Source organism: Engystomops pustulosus, chromosome 6 (assembly GCF_040894005.1).
Source record: "Engystomops pustulosus chromosome 6, aEngPut4.maternal, whole genome shotgun sequence".
NCBI lineage: Eukaryota > Metazoa > Chordata > Amphibia > Anura > Leptodactylidae > Engystomops > Engystomops pustulosus.
In genome coordinates, this window is record NC_092416.1 from 46,025,643 (window position 1) to 46,045,812 (window position 20,170).

The following is a 20,170-nucleotide window of genomic DNA, read 5'->3' on the forward strand; positions in this document are numbered from 1 at the left end:
CATCATGCCCACTTGACAAGGAGGTGGTTTAAAGTGGAAGATGATCACAATTCCTGTTGGTTCACAAGACATTCTGATTATTTTAGGGTTTGTAAGCCAGAAAACTGTAAAAATGTCCCCCGATATGGGACTTGTAATCTCATCTCTGCAGTCTGTAGTCCTCTCTGTGCCTCTGCACGAAGATCTAGCTGTTGTTACTCATTCCTCCTTCTCTGCATGTTGCTAGCAAGAGGGAATTTAGCAAAAGGGAGTGAAAGGCAGTTAAGGAAGAACCATCCCACTTTCCCACCCTCTTTCCAAAACCAGCAATAACATGCAACAGGTCACAGAACGTATGTCCTATTTTGTGACATACTCTCTATCACAGGACTGCAGGGGCGTAACTACAGTGGTAGCAGCCATCGCAACCACTATGGGGCCCACAGTGTCAGGGGGCCCTGTCATCCGACCTGACGCACTGAAGACTGGAGGATCTGCATCATTATATCCATATTATGGTGTATATCCATCATAATATGTATATAACATATGTTTGATGTATGTATGCTGCATCTGTGTATACGGTGCATGGAGGCTGCATATACTGTATGTGTGTATATATGCTGTTGGTTTGTATATTTTCACTGTATGTGTGTGTATATGCTCTGTATGAGTGTGCATAAGTATATAAATGTGTGATTGTAACTTTTTTCACTGAAACAAACACTTTCACCACACACGACTTGTATAATTTTTCATTTATTTGAATCTGCTGCTATGCAGCATACTCTGGTGATCTGTTAAGGTCGGAGTTTTAATAACCCTTCCCCTCCCCCCCCCCCCCCAAAAAAAAACAAGAAAAAAAATATTTGCTAACTGTACCGCTGATCTACAATTCGTTTGTTTTTCCAATAGAAATAAACATAATCTCTGGGATGATCATGGATAGAGGACGCCAAAAACATGTAAACAACTCAAACCTTTAGAAATAAAAACCTCACACACACGGGCGCGTACCGGATCAGCCTTATCACGGGGTTCCCATGACAGAACTGTAGGGTAACATGGCATTTCTGTCCATTTGCAGTAGTTAAGCAGTCCCACCCTAGAGTCCATGACAGTCGTCGCCGGCCAAGCTGTCCATTATGAGGCTATGCTGCCAAGGAGGATTGTCCGAAGCAGATGAAGAATACGTTGCTGCCCCTTAAGCACATAAAACATGGCAGACCCGCATGGGACGCTAATCTATTTCAGGATATCAAGGGTGGGTGATAAACTAAAAGGTGCAGTATAGACTAAAAGAGAACCCAGTTCCAGCAATGTACCGACGCCAGCCATGATCAAGGCAGCGCGGTTACTCTTTGGTACAATATTAAGTTGCTGGAGATGCATAGGAAAGCGGGCGAAGCGGGCGAAAGAGACAAACACCCACAAAATTAAAAGACGGGGGTCGTTGGCTTTGTCTTACAATACGTTTCGTGGCGGGTACCCCTTGTGGCTGCAGGACGAGGGCCGTGCCCGTCTCACTCGTTCCATCCCCCTTGTCCTTCTCCTTTAATCTTCTGCAAATTTCCAGTTATTGCTGGAATATGGTCGTCCACCAATCTCTCTTCTTTGATCGCTTTACAAAGGTGTCAATGGAAAATAAAAATATATACATATATTTATCTGTTTCACCGTTAGAGGTGCGGGGCTTTTCCATTATTTGCCTTTTTTTAAATCTTTACAATGTATGCAAACCCTCTCAGTTATTTAGTCTCTCAAGCAGCTGAAGGGATAGCAGCTACCCAGAAGAACAACATCCCTTCTGGTTCAAAGCTCCGGCTTCCGCAACGCAGGGGTTATAGTATCCAGCTATAGGACAGGGCACGGTTAGGAAAGAGACTTAGCAGGTTCATTCAGGTACGCTGCGTTGCCATTCTCATGTTTCGGAGAAATGCGGCTGGGGGGAAGGAGTGCACTGGGGAAGGGAGATCCGGCACTGCCAGTAGAGGGCGGTCTGATTTCGTTGCTTGTCAGGTCTCTGTCTGATGGTCGGAGGCTCGGGTGCTGTAGGGGGAACGCCACTGGGAAACTTGCCATGTAAAGGACTCGTCCAATTCTTTTGGCAACCTGTAAAAAGCAAATTATCCATTAAAAAACATTATCCAATCTTCAATCCTGATAATAGCAGAAGTACACGGTACATAAATGTGATGGATAAGTGGAGGAGTTTATGCTTGATAAGTGATTGTAGTGAGTACAATGGCATAAGTGATTGGGCCGCAACATGCAGGCACCAAGAGCTCCGGATCAAGGAGATTATCAGGAATCACAGGTAAGGACGGCACTCCGCGTAGTTGTGGTGCACAAGGACAGGCGAATACACTCCAGGTGATTATCAGTGTGGCCACATAGAGAACATGTGGATCCCACTATTGGAAACACCACTCTTGGAACGTGGGTCCACTGAGCCCTTCCCACAGCCAGGCTAGTCTCAGCTATTTTCGTATGGGGAGTGTCCACAAATGCGCGACGCTCTGTCCATCCGGCCAGGCATTGGGTGGGGGTGGGAATCAACAGACCTCTTTTCCCAGGATAGGTTTCCAGAGGTAGGACACACATCTACCATCTAATTATGACATATCGTGTGAATATTTCATAAGTCTGGCAATTCAGTAACACTCTCTAATCGTCACCACAAGTGTAAGAAGGTGCTCTGGACAATAGCATCAGCTCTTTGTATTATATAGACCTCCATACTGTGACGTGTTACTGTGGCAGTAACTACACTTACTTCCGGTGTATCTATAAATAAATGGACAGATGGGCGTGATCACTTAGGGCTCTGATCGATACTATCCAATCAGAGCAGGCTATGTGGGGACACACCTCTTTGGCATAGTAATGGTGACTAATAGCTGATGTTACTATTACATTTCCAGGGGGTATAACAGAGGGATATATGCAGTTGTAGGATTACTAGCCTACAATATATAAACATTTTTGCTACAAACTGCATCTGTTCCGCAATATACAGCGGTTACTCCCAACGTCCCCAAACCTAATGAGAGAAGCCTCCCATGCAGACCCTCCTGACCTGTTATACTGCAGCACATTTCTAACGAATTGATCCACGGGGAACAATTGGCCAAAGAACCTTTTTATTACACACGTCATAAACAGCCGGGGCTGAGGGGAAAGCTATAAACTGCAGTTACCTCTTTATTATAAGGCCGCAGGCTAGAGCGCCATCCTATTATATGTGTATGTGTGTCCTACTGTCCGCCCAAACGCTGCAGAGACCATGGCGGGAACACTGGATGTCAATACGATTGTAATAGAAGATGTATGAATGGAAAGCTGAATTTCTGTAATTGATCAGTATTGGGGTTTCTCCGGAGGTTGTAGAACTACAACTCCCATCCTGCCCCACCAGTCCTGGGAACTGTGGATAGTAGGACCACCCTTGTACATACCTGTGCTCTGATCTTTAGTGCTGGGCCTAGCTTTAGACCCATGTTATTCAGTAAGTGCTCTTCTGTCAATAATGGCAAAGTCTCCCCATCTATACAGTGCTCCCGGAAAACCTGCAGAGGGGAGAGGTCATTATTAATAAATGATCGATAACCGCTATCTGCAATGCATCACATTGGTTAGAATGCAGGGTGGCAAACCTGTTATACCATAGACTAGACCTACTACAGGAACCAGACCAAGGAAAAAGATTTGTTAGACATTCGGATTATACAGCTCTCTCTCAGTCAGGCAGGGCATGCATGTTCCTTGAATGAGGAGAGGGGAGTACTCTGCTGTGAGACACCTTTGGATCGGGCATGTCCAAAATCAAACAGCCCGATCCTTCTCTGAGATCCAGATACATATAGAGCGTCACTGGGGACCTTCATGGGGGACACAACTATATGGTAGTGATTCTACTTCCTACATAGCTCAGAAGAAGCAGAGGGATCCACAAGAATGGAAGAGGCAGAACACGTAGAAGCCTCGTATATGCCCAGGTGCCACCAGGCCAATGATTGTAGAACTGTAGAATATTTTCCTGTTTTTGCACTTTTATACAGTATATTATACGGCTGTTAATTCATAAGGGATTCACACAGGACGCTAGAAACCTGCTTGTGTCTCGGACATGACTGCCGGATGTGCCATCTCTTGGGGCTCTGGTGGAGATCTCGGTTTTGTCATGATGTATTACACACGGATGTTCCTACAACTGCTTCTAGTGCGATTGTTTTCCTAAGTGCTTTAGTTTTTACGGCCCGGATAGATCATAACTGCTGTGTACGGATCAGGGAGAGCGGGAGCTGCAGAAAGTGTACACTGTGTATATTATTCCTCCAGTGATATGTATTTTTCAGCTTTGTGCGTGAACCCCCGTGTATTGGGTCTTTCCCAGGCAGACTATTTGGCATGCACAGGCAGCGCGGCCTGACCCCCGCTCTCCGCTTCCTCCCCGACTCTGACTTGTAGCCTGTCTTACTCTTTGGCCCAGCTGCGGGAGAGGGGGGGTATGACGGTGCAGGTGGTTTTAATGAAGCATGTCATGAGGGGATTAGCACAGGGGAAAAGGAAAAAGAGGAAAAAAAGCTACAGCCCTCAACCTCCCGTCTCAGACTGTGGTGGAAAGCAGAATGAAGAAAGAAGGGGGTAGTAAAAGGGACGGTTAGAGGGCATCCTCTACCCTCTAATGAGCAATAAAGCTTCAAGTTCCAGCTCCGTCCTCTAATGAGGAATAAGTGGCATACCAGCAAGAAGCCAGTCACAAGGGCATGAATAGAGCTTTATAGAATGAGACAGTGAACGGAAGAGTGGAGCCATATACAAAAGAGGAGTCATATGGATTACCTGTGTGTATTCAGCACAGCCAGACAGACTGCCTACAAAGCTGCAGACGTCCTCCACTGTCCACTTGCTGAGGTCCTCCAGCACCACACTCTCCTCTCCATCCAGGAAGAGCCCCCCCATGGCACCTGACAAGGGGGAAGGGGGTGTAGATGAGCAGACAAAAAGGGTGATGGATGGAGGGTGGGAGGGGGGTGGTAGAAGGACAAGGTGAAGAAGGATGAGGTTGTATGAGGAAAAGCAGAGGTGGGGGAAGAAGGGTAGAGAGGAAGAGAGGCATTAATCATTAAAATCCCATGAAGAAAACAAGGAGGCAGCAAGATGAACATATTCTGTAGCCTAACATCCATCTTTAATGACCTGTCAACACCATGCCGGGTACAGACTCTGCGCTCCCACAATGCTTTGTTGGTAGATCTCTCCGAGTGAGAAGAGAGTGAAAATTGTAGCAAGAGACCTAAAGGCCCCTGGTAGATAAAGACTGTATGTGTTTGTGTGTGATGGGGAAGGTGCCACACAGGGAGGTCACCGCCGCTTTCAATGGTCTGGAGTGGAACAAAAATAAATTCAGCTCAATTATTCGGCGCACAGCCTGAGGTCAGACCCTGCCGCTGGCTTTCCAAGCGCCGCAGCTCTTAAGGAGGTGGATGGCTGGAGCTGGGAACAACTTCCCAATTAGCCACTTCCTTAGGCTCTTGGCGGCCAGAAGTTGCCACTGTGTCTGGCAGCGAGGAGACGGCGGAGCTGTCAGCTACTCTGAGACCTGGGCCCGAGATGCGATTAACAATCCTATCTGTAATTGCCTGACCTTCCTCCGACATGTGCAATTACTGTCTAGAAACTCCATCAAGCAGTAAAGGGTTACCCTATATGTATCTTTCTTTGTGTGTGTGTGTGTGTGTGTGTATGTATATGTATGTACGTGTGAATAGCGGAGGCGAATTTTATATGTTACAGCTTTATCTGCATACTACTTTATTAATGATGATGCAATCCGGCTCTGCTTTCCTCTGTGTAGGTATATTGTAAGGCACTGCAGAATATAATGACAACCCCAAACAAACTGTGCACCCACATTATGAACATAACACCCATTATCTTTGCCAGGGCGGAAATAGAGCAGCTCAGGCCACGTTGTGTTAATTATACTGGGATAATGCAATCCGGCTCTGCTTTTCCTGTGTGCTATTGTTTTATATACCATAAAGAACAGCAGAGTATAAAGAGAATCCCAACCATAATGTGCGCCCAGGCGGTGTACATAGCCCCCTCGATCTCTGCCAGGGGAGGGAGGATAGAAGCTCATGCCAGGTTGTGTTAATTGTACTCAGGGCCAGGGATCGATAGAAAGGATTTTAGCTTCCTGAGCTGTCCCCAGGGTGTGTGGGCAGTAATGAGGGGAGGCCGCTGGCGGTCCCATATCTCATACACTAGAGGGAAGACAAGGTCGGTCACAGAGAAGCAGCGGCAGACAGGATGGGGGCCAGGACTGGCACTGGTAAACAACCCCCTCCCCTCTTCTCACATCTCACAGACACATGGAGCTCAGAGGTCAGGGGACTATTACAGCACAGTGACAGGATGCACAGCTGCACACGCTGCCCCGACCCCAACTTTATAGGGCTCATAGGGTCTCTAAAACCATGACTGAGCTGGCAGCTTCCATCATCCAGCAACTGGCCTTTAACCCTTTCAAGATGATCAGAATATGCATGCGAAGGAAATCATAAAGAGCATCGCTTGGAGGTTCTTGGAGCAATGTCATCCCTCAAAGGGAAGATATATAATCCATGCAACATGATTTATAGCATATTCACATGACCTGCATGAATGTGATACACACAGACGTAATCCATATGGCTCCCCAGCTGGTTAAACACTAGTACTTCCCACCTATGAACAATTTACAATTTTTTAATAATTTTTTTTATTTTTTGCTGCTGATTGGATTCTACCTTATATATTGGCACCTTTTTTTTATGATGCAGATGAAAATTTGCAGGTTATCTGCTATATGTATACATGTCCTCAAATGTTGAAAATTCAATCAAAATCCATTACATACTAAATGTATCTGGTGGCAGCAGCTTCAGAAGCACCTCTACATAGCCATACAGTTTAATGGGAAAATTCTGTCTCTCTGCTGTCACCACTAGAGGGAGCTTACTTTATACTGCTTTATGCTGTAATCTCATATGCTCCCTCTAGTGGCAGAAGAAGAAATTTCTAAGCAGGGGATTTGTATCTTTGCATCGGAATATGGTCGACATTTAATACATTTTAGAATAAAGTCACAAATCATTCATTTTGTTGCTATATGCAAAAAGGAAAATCTGAATACTACTCAAGCTCTTCCGTGTCTCACGATTTGGGGGTGGGGGGTGGGAGGGGCAATCTGTCTTTTCAAGTCAGACCTGTATGAGGACAACTAGAAATAAGAGGGGCTTCAAAGTTTTCCAAAACCATTTATCACAAGTTGGACTTATATTGGTCACAATGGCAGATGTCCTTGGGGGGAGTAACTAAAATTCCATTTACTTGGAATTGACAGAGATGCTAAAAATTGCTCTCCTTAAAGGGCTTCTCCAGTGACATATCCACAGCATAGGGGATACCTTGCTGCTCTCTTCATCTCAGTGTAGCACGGGGATACATCAGACCCACATTCTCATGATCCGTGGCGGTTCCATTACCGGGGCCCCCCACGGGTCATGAGAACAGGGGTTTGATGTACCCCCGTGGTATGCTGAAATAAAGAGAGCAGCCAGTCATGCATCTGCCAGCTGCATCATTCATCTGTATGGCGCTGACGGAGAACCCCCATTCTAGTAATCCGTGGGGATCCCATCACTGTGGATAGGGGCTAACTTGTATGCTGTATCACTGGAGAACCCCTTTAAGTCTCAGACATAAATGGAATGCTGGTCACAAATTCACATAAGAAACTGAGGAATGCGAATTTTGATGATCTATAGATCCCAGCAGATATTCCCCCCCCCCCATCGATCAGACATTAATCACCTACCCTGTGGATAAGTATTTAATGTTCGTTATGAGAAAACCTATTTAAATTGCAGACAAAAAAGTCCCAGAATTATTAGAATCGCTTCTACTATTTTACTGTAGCTGCAGGGAGATCTATACATTATTCCCTCCTTAGCATGATACTATGAGATAATGAGCAAAATTAGATTTCAATGAAATATATACTTAATTTGCTGGCTGCAATATGTTCTAATGACCACTAGGGGTGTGCTTGTTCATGTTATAGCACCCCTAGTGGCCAGTAAAAGATTAAGTATTCTGGAAAAAAACTTCCCTACGGGTCATCATGGGAATTGCAGGTAATGAAAGGAGAATGATTGATGTGATCACTATGATTCTTATGTATAATATATGAAGCGACAAGAATAAGCAGAAATCTTGATCCGCATTTGTTTTCTGCATGAAACGCTTCCCCGGTAATGAGAGACGCAGGAGCCGGGATGCTGGGGCTGCTGAGGACTGGCGAGGGGGAGGTGTTGCCTTAACAGGAAGCCTTTGGAACAGTGATAGGAATTCCATTCTCCTAATGTATTGCAAAATCAATATTGCTAAATCCAGTCCCGGCACAGCTGTCTCACTCAATTACAGCCGCCGTGCGCCTGGACAGACTAAGACGGCAAGAAAGGTGGAGGGAATATGGGGTCCCCGTACACCTGTCAATCCCCTTACTCCATACAGAATTTAACTCATTCACTGCTGCTCTACATGTCCATCTTAAAGGGGCTGACCCTAATGAGTCGAAAAGTGGGCTCTGGGGCAGATGATTTTGCTGGAGAAAGCCACAGCCAGTCCTGCATTTGGAATGAAGTATTACATGGCGGCCATAGAGTGCCTAGAGGACCCATTATGATTGCAATGGGCACCTTGTAATACTTTATTCCTCCAGTGGAGGCGTTGTATGGGAAATGAAGTTCTGTTTCCAAGGTCTCATCAGCAGAACAGCTTATTTTTGGCGTTTTATTCTTATGGAATCATAAAGAATTCTAAAAAAAACGTTACTTTACTTCTACTGAAGCATCATTGAGCAATTGCAGTGTGAAACAGTGAATAAGATACGATGGGAGATTACCTACCTGTGTGGAAATAAGGGTTGACGGCATAGGGGAAACCAAAGGGAAGCGGAGGAGGAGGCACTGAACTGGAGGGCAAATATTTTGCATCTCCTTTGTTGATTCCTGGTCCCAAAAGATGTGTGGGTGACTCTGATGGAGCACATGACAGGCTTTGGTGGGTGTGCGGGTCATTGGACTCTTTTAGAGCCTCTCCTCCTTTGAGAGGGTCTTTACCCTCTTGCAGTTCATGGGATGAGGAGGAGGCACCACGTTCAGCTCTTAGACTGTCTGTCTTCTCCTCAGCCTCACTCTCTGAATCTTTCATCTCCTCATCATTTCCGTCAGATGCCCCCTCCCTTATACGCTGATCCAAAAGTTCCTTTGCTTCGCTATGGTTTCCTTGCGGCTCCATCCGATGATGAGCAGTCTTTCGACTTGTCCTCCGTGCACTTTGGGATTCCTTGGGAGGAGGCACACTGGGCACCCCCTGGTGATTTAGAGATAGCAGTGGGGTGTTACTGTGTCTTAAGACCAGCATGGCATTCCTTCTGGAAAGTTCCTCTCTTAACGGGTGACCCTCGGGAAGCTCATGCATGTTGCGCAGTGCAGGGTGGTCCGGGGGTAAACCTGGGTGAAGGGTCAAAGGATCCCCAGCTAGAAGCCGTTGTCTGTGTAGGTTCTCCAGCTCCTTCTGCCGTATAATCTCTGCTGACATTTCGAGTCTATGGAAAAATAATAATAAGGAAATATGTAAAATTAAAAAGAGCCAAGTCATCATTATAAGTGAAAGTTTATCTGTTTGTGTGTTATCAGATGAGGATCTCATCAATGCCTCGCATGATGCACTTGTTCCTAAGAGTATGTGAGAGATTATAACCAAAAATGAGGCCAATTATATGAAAAGCATTTGTCTGCTGTAAGGGCGGCGTCGGATCCTGAGAATAGATGGAAATAATGTACTCACCTGGCCAAGTTCTGCTTCCGTAGAATTTCCTGCTGTCGGGCAAACATTTCAGCTTGGGCTGGTTGCAAGAAACCATAACCTGCACAAATAAAGACATATATAATAAACTATCTGGTCATCACTCAAGACTTGCAGACATAAAAGGGAATGTGCTGTGTTAAAAACAAAGTAGAATTTGCAGGCAGTGTGTACTAGAGCGGGACAGCATGTTATAGAGCAGGAGGGGCATAGTAGATTGTACATAGTATCCTATCAGCAGACAGCATGTTGTAGAGCAGGAGGAGCTGAGCTGATTGTATATAGTATCGTATCAGCACGCAGCATGTTACTGAGCAATAACATGAGCAGTGACTTATACTCACCAATCTACTCAGATCCTCCTGCTTTATAACATACCTACAGATACTGAACTGCATTTACAGCAAGTTTGCTTTTTTTCCTATGAATCACAGAGTAAACCCGGCAGCACTATTAATGTTTACATACCTGGAGTTTGACACAAGGCAGATGGCACCCCAAGAAAAGGTGGTCTCAAATGTGGCCCCAAGGCAATGTGAGGGGCATTTTGTGGTGACAGCAAGGGAGGCGGGTGAGACATCTCCCTAGAAAGTAATGAAAGGTACACTCATTAAATGCATACTTCAAATAGTGATAGTGATATATTCATCTATAATGAATAAAGCCGTGACTAGAAAAAGGATATTTTCACACCATTATAAGCCATTAGAATTTTAATAAACCGATAGCGGCGGAACAGACTGCCATTATAACACTAAATGGAATCAAGTATTTGTCTTTCCATAATCAAGCTTGACGGTAACATCAATATCAATTATAACTGGAAAGTAATAAATGTGATAATTGTGTCAGTAAATCGCTAAAAGAATTTAATGGGAGCCATTTTCCTGCGGTAGTCCGGAGTTTATACCCCGTATACAGGAATCGGTTATTCTGGGCCATTTTGTTAGAATTTTCCACGCATAAAGTTTGAGTGCAAAGTTCACTAAAAGTTATAAGGCCCACCCTTAATAGGGGCATAATGTATTAACGTTGAGATGGCAAAGACTGATGGCGCCAGGAGTGCTCAAACATTAGCGATACTTCAATAGCCAAACATTTCGTACAGCTGAGCGGCTTATTCCAACATCTGGGTTCTACTCCCATAACTCACACAGAGACAGGAGTGCGGCGGCATGGCATGGCGACACAGTCACATTGGCAATGTAATAAGGCAATAAAACATTAATGACTCTGAGCTGCCAGAGATAGATGGGTCTCTCACCACCCACCATCATTAAGATTAACCTCTCTAATCTTGGAGGGGACCCAATTCAAAGAGCATTTCTGTCCTCTCTTCTCATCTTCTCTCCTTGAAATACCACACACCGCAATTAAAAAACGGCGCACAATAACCAGTCCCTTTAGACTGGGGTATCGGGTAACGTCTCTATCCTCTCATCACTAATGTCCCTGCTTCCCTTTCTCGCTTTCCCTCACAGCTCATATCGGTGATGCTAGCCATGTGCCAAAATGATCAAAAAGACCAATTACAGACGTTTAGTTCTAATCATGGCGGCACGCATGAATGTCTCCATATGAAATCGGAGGCATGCAGAGATTATTGGAGGGCTCCCTAGACTTTTAGGAGTTCTATTTTATGCTCCAAAGGTTGTATGAGGCCAAAATATGCAGCTGTACCACAAGGAAATTGAAGTTTCCACGGATCCATAGAAAGGAAACCAGGGGAAAAACCTGACAGGAAAAAGTTAGATGTTGATTCCATCATTTCGATCACTGTTTGAGGTACAGCTGACCCCGCGCCTATTTTCTCCGACAAGCCCCCACATATTATTACCTCCCCCCCCCCCCCCAGCGCTCCCCTCACTCAGCACTAAACTAATTGCACCGCTCGTGTTGTCTGGGAAGAGCGGCCATCGATTCCTCGCTGCTGAAACGTCCTGCTAATCGTATCAGCGCTCCGCCAGCTCCTCGCACTCTACTGGCAGCTCCAATTAATCTCAGGTAACGCAGAAAGTGACCTTCGGCTCCGAGCCGGGGCAGCAGCCAAGCGATGCTTATGTAATTACACCGTGAAGTGTGTAATCACCTGGCCTAATCCCCCAGGCCCGACAATTAGCCGAGGCCTCTGTCGCTGGGCTGCCAAGTGCTCTGCCACCCGGACAGCCTGCAGATGAATAACGGTCAATTAAAGCTGCATGGCGGGGGCGAGGAGGTGTCCGGTCGATGTAATTAGCTGTAATCATGGGGAGACGAGGCTGCCAGACGTGAGGCGGCTTTTATATAGGATGCAATGTGGGAAATCAGGCGGGGTTTAACCATTTCATTGCTTGCTCGTCTCTGCATACTACATGGCATTCATTAGTAATAATATTCCAGCTCAAGCTACTATCAGTACGCCAGAAAATCTCTAGCATGGGCTGTACAGTCACCAAAGCATAGCAAAATCCCCTGGATGCTCTGTACCGGCCATGCGTTCTCTAGAAAACTATAGCAACGAAACATAAGGGAGAAAAAAAAATCAATCCCCATTCATATAGATTGTATAGTTTGATATCCCTGGGGCTTAAAGGATTTGTACAGTGCTCCCCCAGACTTCAGGCAGAAGATGGTATTGCATTCACTTTAGAAAGGAGCAGTGATACTAGATAAATCCCATGGACGGAAAAGAATGCATATTCAGAAGAAATTAGTCATGTTTTCCCTAATACAGCTGCTCAGTCCCTAGACAAGTTTGGGGTTCACCACTATTCTCCAACCCGAGGATTCAGGAGAAGGTTGTCCAACAAAACCATACTCTAGAAATGAGAATAATTTTGCCAAATTCTTTTTAAGCAACTAGTCAATGCAAAGTGTAACCCTTACAGGCAATGTAAACTTGGGCATCGATGAGCTTGGAAACTATCCACACGTATCCATGACCGGCCTGATCACCCTAAACTTCATTACTGCAATCGGATGGAACAGCCGGTATCGATTGATCACATTTGCGCCATGGCGGAGGAGACAGAACCACTTATGTTGTAAATCTCTCACGTTCTAAGCAGGGCCACGGCGTATTAGCAATATACAGAAGTGAATGGATGACCCTGCTGCTCTGAGCGCAGATACACGGCTCCCACTTGCACACTCAGACACCTCATCCTCACAGGCTCACAGCCAAAAGGCATTAATGGGTATTATACCGCTACCTTAACCCTGTCCTGGTCCATGTGCACTGTTGCCATAGAAACAGTCCCTGATGGACCCCCTGGGGAGGCAGCAAATTCCGAGTGCTGCGGTCACTGCACAGCGGTGTTTACATACTTCCCACTATTTCCGTAATTGTGGAGGGCACACAGCCCCCTCTGTCAGTCAATGACTCATAATATCCTCTTTACAACCAAGGACTGTACAAAACAGGAGTGTAATTATTGCATAAATTACCATAAACCTATCCACATTACATTATAATCCATTATTAATGAGTATTTCTCCTACATCACCTGTCAATACATCTCCCTTAGTTGTCCTTTCTTGTCAAATTGCAAAAAAATGAATAAAAACGATATTCAGCCATATTACCGGGTCACAAATATGATCACCCTTCCCCAAAAACTTCCACTTGGCAGCTGGGGTAAGACTTGTTGAAATCCAATGTCGGTTTTCCCTTATTCCTCATTGAAAAAAATACATATTCTGCTGATCCGAGCATGCATGTGTACATGGGAGATTGCAAGGAATGGGGGGCAAGCCTTTCATAATGTATGGGCAGCTTTAACACGTGGATGGTTATGGCAGGTCCTAAAACTGGAGGCAGACAGTGGTCCTGGGCTTCCATAAATTGATAAATAGCCTGACATGGCTGATAAATGGGAGCCATTCTGTATATTACAACAAGGAATAAGGGGGCCTTTGTATTGGGTGTCCTTTTAAGCCCTTACAACGTTGTGACTTCTAGTATTCCCTAGTACCGTATTTTTCAGACTATAAGGCGCACCAGATTATAAGGCGCACCATCAATAAATGCCTGCTAAAACGTCTAGGTTCATTTATAAGGCGCACCGGATTATAAGGCGCACCTGATTATAAGGATGAATGACCAGCAGGCGGCAGACCTGTGTACAGTTCAAGGCAGCTGTTGTCTGTAAGTACGGTTCATATATAAGCGCACTGGACTATAAGGCGCACCTTTGATTTCTGAGAAAGTCAAAGGTTTTTTTGTGAGCCTTATAGTCCGAAAAATACGGTAATCTGTGGAGGACACAAGTCTTTTCTGGGTAATGCTATAGTGTGAAATAGGTTTCCGCATAGATGGCGGATCAGCCTTGGGAAGCTGGGGAATAGATGCAGGATTTGGTTGTGGCACTGGAATAGCTGATATTCCTTCGCCCTGGGATCCTGTGTCTGTTTCATCCGCTTTCTGCTCCATGCACGGCATTAAGGGATTTGCACTGCACGCTGCTAAATTTGATATGTCCTTTAACAGGAGACAAATGGTTCGCAAGGCTTTAAAAGTATTGACTTTTCTTTAACAATAAGCGCTAATGGCCTTCAAATAATCAATACTTAAAGTCATTACAGGGTTACACAGTATAAGGTTAAAATGAGCCACTGCCCTTTTTAACCCTGTCCTGTCCCTAGAATTTGTTCTTTTTTTAAAAAAAAAACCCTTATTTTAATAACAATATACTGTACATTAATACATGTTCAGGGTTATATCCATATATATATATTTTCTCAGTGACTTTTAGCAGACAGTGTCCTGGCCCTTCTTCATAGTGAGGCAGAGAGGTAGTTTATTATAGCTATGTAGTGATATCTTCCTGACCCAACTTCTGAAAAAAATGTAAATTTTAAAGTTATAAGTAGAGTAAATCCTGACAGGACTCCTAGTAGAGATGGTAGGAGTCCTGATTACTCCGCCCACACACAGTGATCGACAGCCTTCTGTGATACAGGGAGAGCTGTCAATCCTTTTGTGTGGGTGGAGTAACAAGGACTCCTAGGAGAGACAGTAAGAGTCCCCATTATCCCGCCCACACACAGTTATTGACAGCCTTCTGTGTCTATACACTAATACAGGGAGACATTTCAATCACTTTGTGTGGGTGGAGTAATCAGGACTCCTAGGAGAGACAGTAAGAGTTCTGTTTACCCCACCCAAAAACACACAGTGATTGATAGGCTTTTGTATTGCCACACTGATACAGGGAGAGCTGTCAATCACTTTATGTGGGTGGAGTAATCAGAACTCCTAGGAGAGACCGTAAAAGTCTTGACTACCCCACTCACACACAGTGATTGACAGCCTTCTGTGTCCATACACTGATACGGGAAGAGCTGTCAATCACTGTGTGGGCAGACTAATCAGGACTCCTGGAAGAGACAGTAAGAGTCCAGATTACCTGCCCCAAACACACAAAGAGATTGATAGGTTTATGTGTTGCCACACTGATACAGGGAGAGCTGTCAATCACTTTGTGTGGGTGGAGTAATTAGGACTCTTACTGTCAATTATTGTGTGTGGGCAGGATTATCCGGACTCTCATTGTCTCTATATGGTATGTGTATTCATATCACTTTTCTCCCTCTATCGTCTACTTATGGGCTTAGCTTACATTTTTTGGTGTTGGTGTTACTAACCAACAAAAAATTTGATCATGTAAAAATGACAATGACCACATGATTTTCCAATCTACTGTGGTCTGGTGCTATAGCGGCCCTAGAATATTAAGCACAAGACTGGATATATGAGCTGTGGAACTAGGAGAAGTGATAAGAGCTCCCTGGATACACTGTGGCCTCATACTATGGCTGCGCCTCATCATTTTTCCTCTCCTGGAGTTCCCACACAGGAAGATGGGATGGAATCTTAACCCCATGCCAAGCCTGTTCCAACCCTTTGCAATTCCCTCTATCTCCGGCTGCCATAAATCTACCTTCCACTCACGCACCCTGCCTGAGGGAGGGAACTGGGAATGGAGGAAGAGGGGGGTGAGATTCTGTCAGCTCCAGCTATGCGCTCCAGGCTAGCGAGCTTCATCTTGATTTTAACCCCTTCCAACCACCAAGATAAAAGTGTGGATTTTCAACGAGAACTGATTAAAAGGTTGATTAAGTGGCAATAATAATAATATAAACTGCCTCATTGACTGACTACCTCACAAACAGCATACATTATAAATATTCATTGTCTTCTGCATATAACATTCAGGGCCCTCTGAGGGCTAGTAGAACACTGCCACCTAGTGTCCAATTTCACATGCAATTCTAAAGATGAATGGTATTATAAAGCATTCACCATTAACCACTCACATCAAGCAGTGGAAAGTCATATAGATAAAAAAAAAACACCATTGCCAAAGTAAGTGAGGTTTATTCTTTTTGACTGTCTTTGAGAATGATTGTTTAATCTATTGCACATCACTAATAAAAATAGATGCATTCAAGACTTAGAGGACCATCAACGTTGTTGTCCTCGGTATACAGCAGGATTTTAGTGGGGGATTGGGTGGCTATCTAGATGATAGTTTTTAGAAATGTCTGAATAATTCGAGTCCCACCTCTGGAACCCATATCCATCTTAAAATAGGGTCCGGCTTCCTTAGCCATATTTCTCCGATAAGAATGGACGGCCTGCCTAAACTCTGCCAACTGCCAGCGTTATGGAGATAGGTGAAGGTCTCACAGGCTGGACCTAGGTCTATGGGATATTTGTGCTATTGGCATTTCCTTTCTCTGTGGCAACAAGAACTAAATACAGGGCAAAATGTGCCAAATAGGTATATATAGTGACAAATACTAATATATTTAATATAATGACTTATTTAACCATTTATTATTCTTGATTGAGGGAAAAAAAATACATTCTGAGCACCAATCCTTCAGCCATTTTGAAAAACATGGCACATTGGTAGACTTTTATTGTCACCATGCATAGATAGATGAAATTTATATAGCGATAATCTCCCCTAGTCACCAGGATTATTGTCACAAGACGTTCAGGCTCGCCCCTGCCATTTAGTAAGGGGAAAAAAATTTGTCTGGCGACAGGCCCCCCGGGAGTGGCATAATCCCACCCTGTCAAGTCTACACCAGACAGAAGAAAAACAACCACAGTTTTTGTTTGCCAAAGATTGATCCTATAGAAAGCCCCAGGACTCTCCCGCCTCCTTACTGGAATCAGAAGTTATTTACTAGTCTTCTGCCAGCATCAACGGCAGAAGATCCAGCCTGGCCCAGACAATGATCCTTTATCTGGTGATAAACAACCATTGCTTTCCCCTCCTCGAGTCTGGAGCACAGAGAAGGCCTCACTCCCTTCCAGATGGAAAGTACAGGTCAGAGCCAGATCTTACTCCTCAGACACACTTGCTCCCTTCTTTCCCCCACCCAAACATGCTTTCTTCATCTATTCCTCTGACTTCCCTGGAAGACTTCCAGGCCACACAGAGGTTGGGAGGTTTTCCTGAAGTTATGCTGGACAGGAACCATGCAATCCCCACAACTGGCGTGTCTGTGTCTGCAGCTTTCCCCATGATGGGAAGGGTTAGCCAAAGGGCAAGCCCCTCCGCTCACTTGTGTTCCCACAACACTGTCATACTTTATGCAATCCCACTGCCGGGGCTGATCCTACACGTCCTTCCACAGCTATAAGCCTAGTCATTTTTCCAAGGAGTGAGATTAACATCCAATCTTGCTTAGAAACCAACAATCCCTGACCATGGAGACTACATGGGAAAAATGGGAAGGAAAAGTGATCAAGAACCAGGAGAATAAAAGGATTCTATAATTTTGACCGTTTCCAGTTCTATGGAGAGAAAAACCCAACATCTCCTACTCAACACTTGAAATTTTGTAAGCCATTTCCAGAGGTTCACAAAATAAGGGAAGACATGTTTTGTGTCTCTTCTGACACACTCTGTACATCCAAAACAAGTCTTTTGATTGCATACATCTCTACAAGACACCCCTTGTGGCTTTCAACACATCAATGTTGTAGGAGATTCTGTAGGAGTTCCCCCATACAAATAAGAAGGTCAATCAGTTCCCCTATTATTGTTGTCTTTAGATGACTTTTGAAGGGAAGGGGGGGGGGGGGGGTTCAGTGCACCTTGGGCAGGTCAAGGATACAACAAATACATCTTCATTATGTCATGATGACCCCACAATTGTGGTAAGATGTAGGATGGTTGGAATCTCACTATTCTCTAGTAAGACACAGTAATAACCCTGTCTTTAGGTGGAAATTGGTTTGACCTGTAGAGACCATAGAGGTGCAAGGTAATAAGGGTTAGCAATTCTGTGTGTATGGACCTGCTGGTAGAATTTGGAGAAGCCAGAGTTGTGGGTGCTCAATGTCAATGTTACTTTTAGAAGGAGAAAACACCCCCTTATAGATTCCGTTCAATAAAGAATACTGCTAATTTCCAAAGCTTTCATCTCTAGCCGGGACGTATTGTGATGACCTCAATCAGGTCACATGCGGGTTGTACTGGGGAGGTGCTGTGTGAGACATCTACATGTGAAACTTTGCACAATCCCACTCTCGGTGTGCCGTGCGTCAAGGCTCTTGCACTTGCCCACACACCATTTCTTACTCATTTTCACACAGAACTAACCTTGCAATCAAGCGCAAGGTCCCACACTGCTTCTATAGGGTGTCACCTAAAATGAGATGAGTCTGAACTTGTGCTTGCCTACTATTTAACAACCTTTATTTTAGATATTAAGTGAGACAAAAGCCATGGGCACAAAATCTGTTCACAAAGTAGATTAGAAAAAAAAAAAATATCACTCAATCATGATTCATGTAGGTCTAAGGATTGGAAAGGTACATGAACCCCCTGAAATCCAATCTGGGGGGATTGTGGATATGCGGTGAGTGCCAGGGGGCATTAGCAGGGTGCTTTGTCCTTGCCAGGATTGTTTTATAATTATATTTTGCACATATATAACTTGTCACCATAGCCCTTAAATATTAAAAAAATAACAAAAAGTAACATAATAATATGGGTGTAATTCAATTCAGGTCTACAGATATCATACAGATCTCCTACATAGTCCCATTGGGTCATACGCTACCTGTCAGTGAAGTGGGAGGTATCTCGATGCTGCGGCAGGCCTTGCTTCCTCCTCTGGCTCGAGGAGTTACTGGAGGTGGGTATGTGAGCTTCCATTGCTCCTGGGTTTCGCACCACAGCAGCTGCCACTTCTTGTCGTGCCCGGAGCAGATCTGCCAAAAAAAGAGCGGAAACTGTGTCAAGCTGAAACACCCTGGAGTGCTGCAAACTATTCTCAAGTCGTCTCCTGAGCCAGGCATCCTCCTTCCTTCCCTAACTAGCCTTCTTCACATTCCGACTTGTCCCAATATCTGGGAAAATTACCTGGCTGCTTGTGGAGATCATCCTGCTCCTTATCACTCTCTCTCTCCATCGCTTGACCTATTTTATCCGCTTCTATATCGCCCCTTCCTTGGAGGTTTCTTTCTCCCCTTTTCTTCCCTTCTCTTAGAACTGAACAATCAAAACCACATGTTTTTCTACCATTGGAACTAGTCATGCTTTTGACTTGAACACATACGGAGCTGAGTCACCCCTAGGGTGGGGGGCTGAGAGCAAGGCGGAGGGACGGACCAAGCTCCTCTTTCCAAGTGAAAAAGTTGTCTTCGCTAGAAAATTACAATGTCTTCCCAATATCATTGGCTGGAAACATCTCTATACAAGAAGACGTTTAATACAAAGCATAGATAGCCCTTGTCTAGGATAATGAGGTCAGGATTACTTCCCTTCTTCAGGATAACTGAATAGGATAAGTGGAATGGCCTCAATAGGAAGAAATGTGAATAAATGACCTGTTCTGCGCAGAATCGGACCAGATATCTATTAGTGGGATGACTATGACTTTTGTCCATGTGATTCTGTCACATGAGCATAAAAATTACGCTCCATCAATCAGGCTGCTGAGGGGCGCCAGTGTTAGGCCGGGGAAACATGATATGTGGCTACACAACAAAGACAGTTGGCCCATAGCAACTTGTGGGTCACAATAAAACCTAATTTACTAAAAAAATTGTAGTGTGGTGCCGCAATACTGCGATCTAACAAGTTGTTGGGCTAAAGTGAGAGTGGTCTCACAGAAATCGGCCAGGATTGGATTTCTGCTGACTGTCACGTCATGGCGACGCAACCGCATTCCAATAGCGCAACGTTCCGACCACAAATCATATATCTTAATTCCGACCAACCAAACAGTAATAAAGACATAAATTTCTGGTAGATACATCATT

General features: G+C 44.7%; 1 protein-coding gene across 4 annotated transcripts in view; it reads right to left on the minus strand.

Annotated features, from left to right (window-relative positions):
• Positions 1-821: 821 nt before the first annotated feature.
• Positions 822-20,170, minus strand: part of SAMD11 (sterile alpha motif domain containing 11) — a 104,845-nt gene continuing 85,496 nt past the window's right edge. For 3 of the 4 annotated variants that reach the window (XM_072155921.1, XM_072155920.1, XM_072155923.1), the window contains exons 8-14: positions 18,967-19,117; positions 10,369-10,484; positions 9,883-9,961; positions 8,940-9,640; positions 4,825-4,949; positions 3,438-3,548; positions 822-2,091 (exon numbers count right to left, since the gene is read on the minus strand). In XM_072155921.1, the coding sequence (XP_072012022.1) occupies positions 1,852-2,091; positions 3,438-3,548; positions 4,825-4,949; positions 8,940-9,640; positions 9,883-9,961; positions 10,369-10,484; positions 18,967-19,117 (1,523 nt within the window). In that variant the 3' untranslated portion in view covers positions 822-1,851. The remainder of the gene's footprint in view (positions 2,092-3,437; positions 3,549-4,824; positions 4,950-8,939; positions 9,641-9,882; positions 9,962-10,368; positions 10,485-18,966; positions 19,118-20,170) is intronic. The other variant, XM_072155922.1, reaches the window with a different exon arrangement.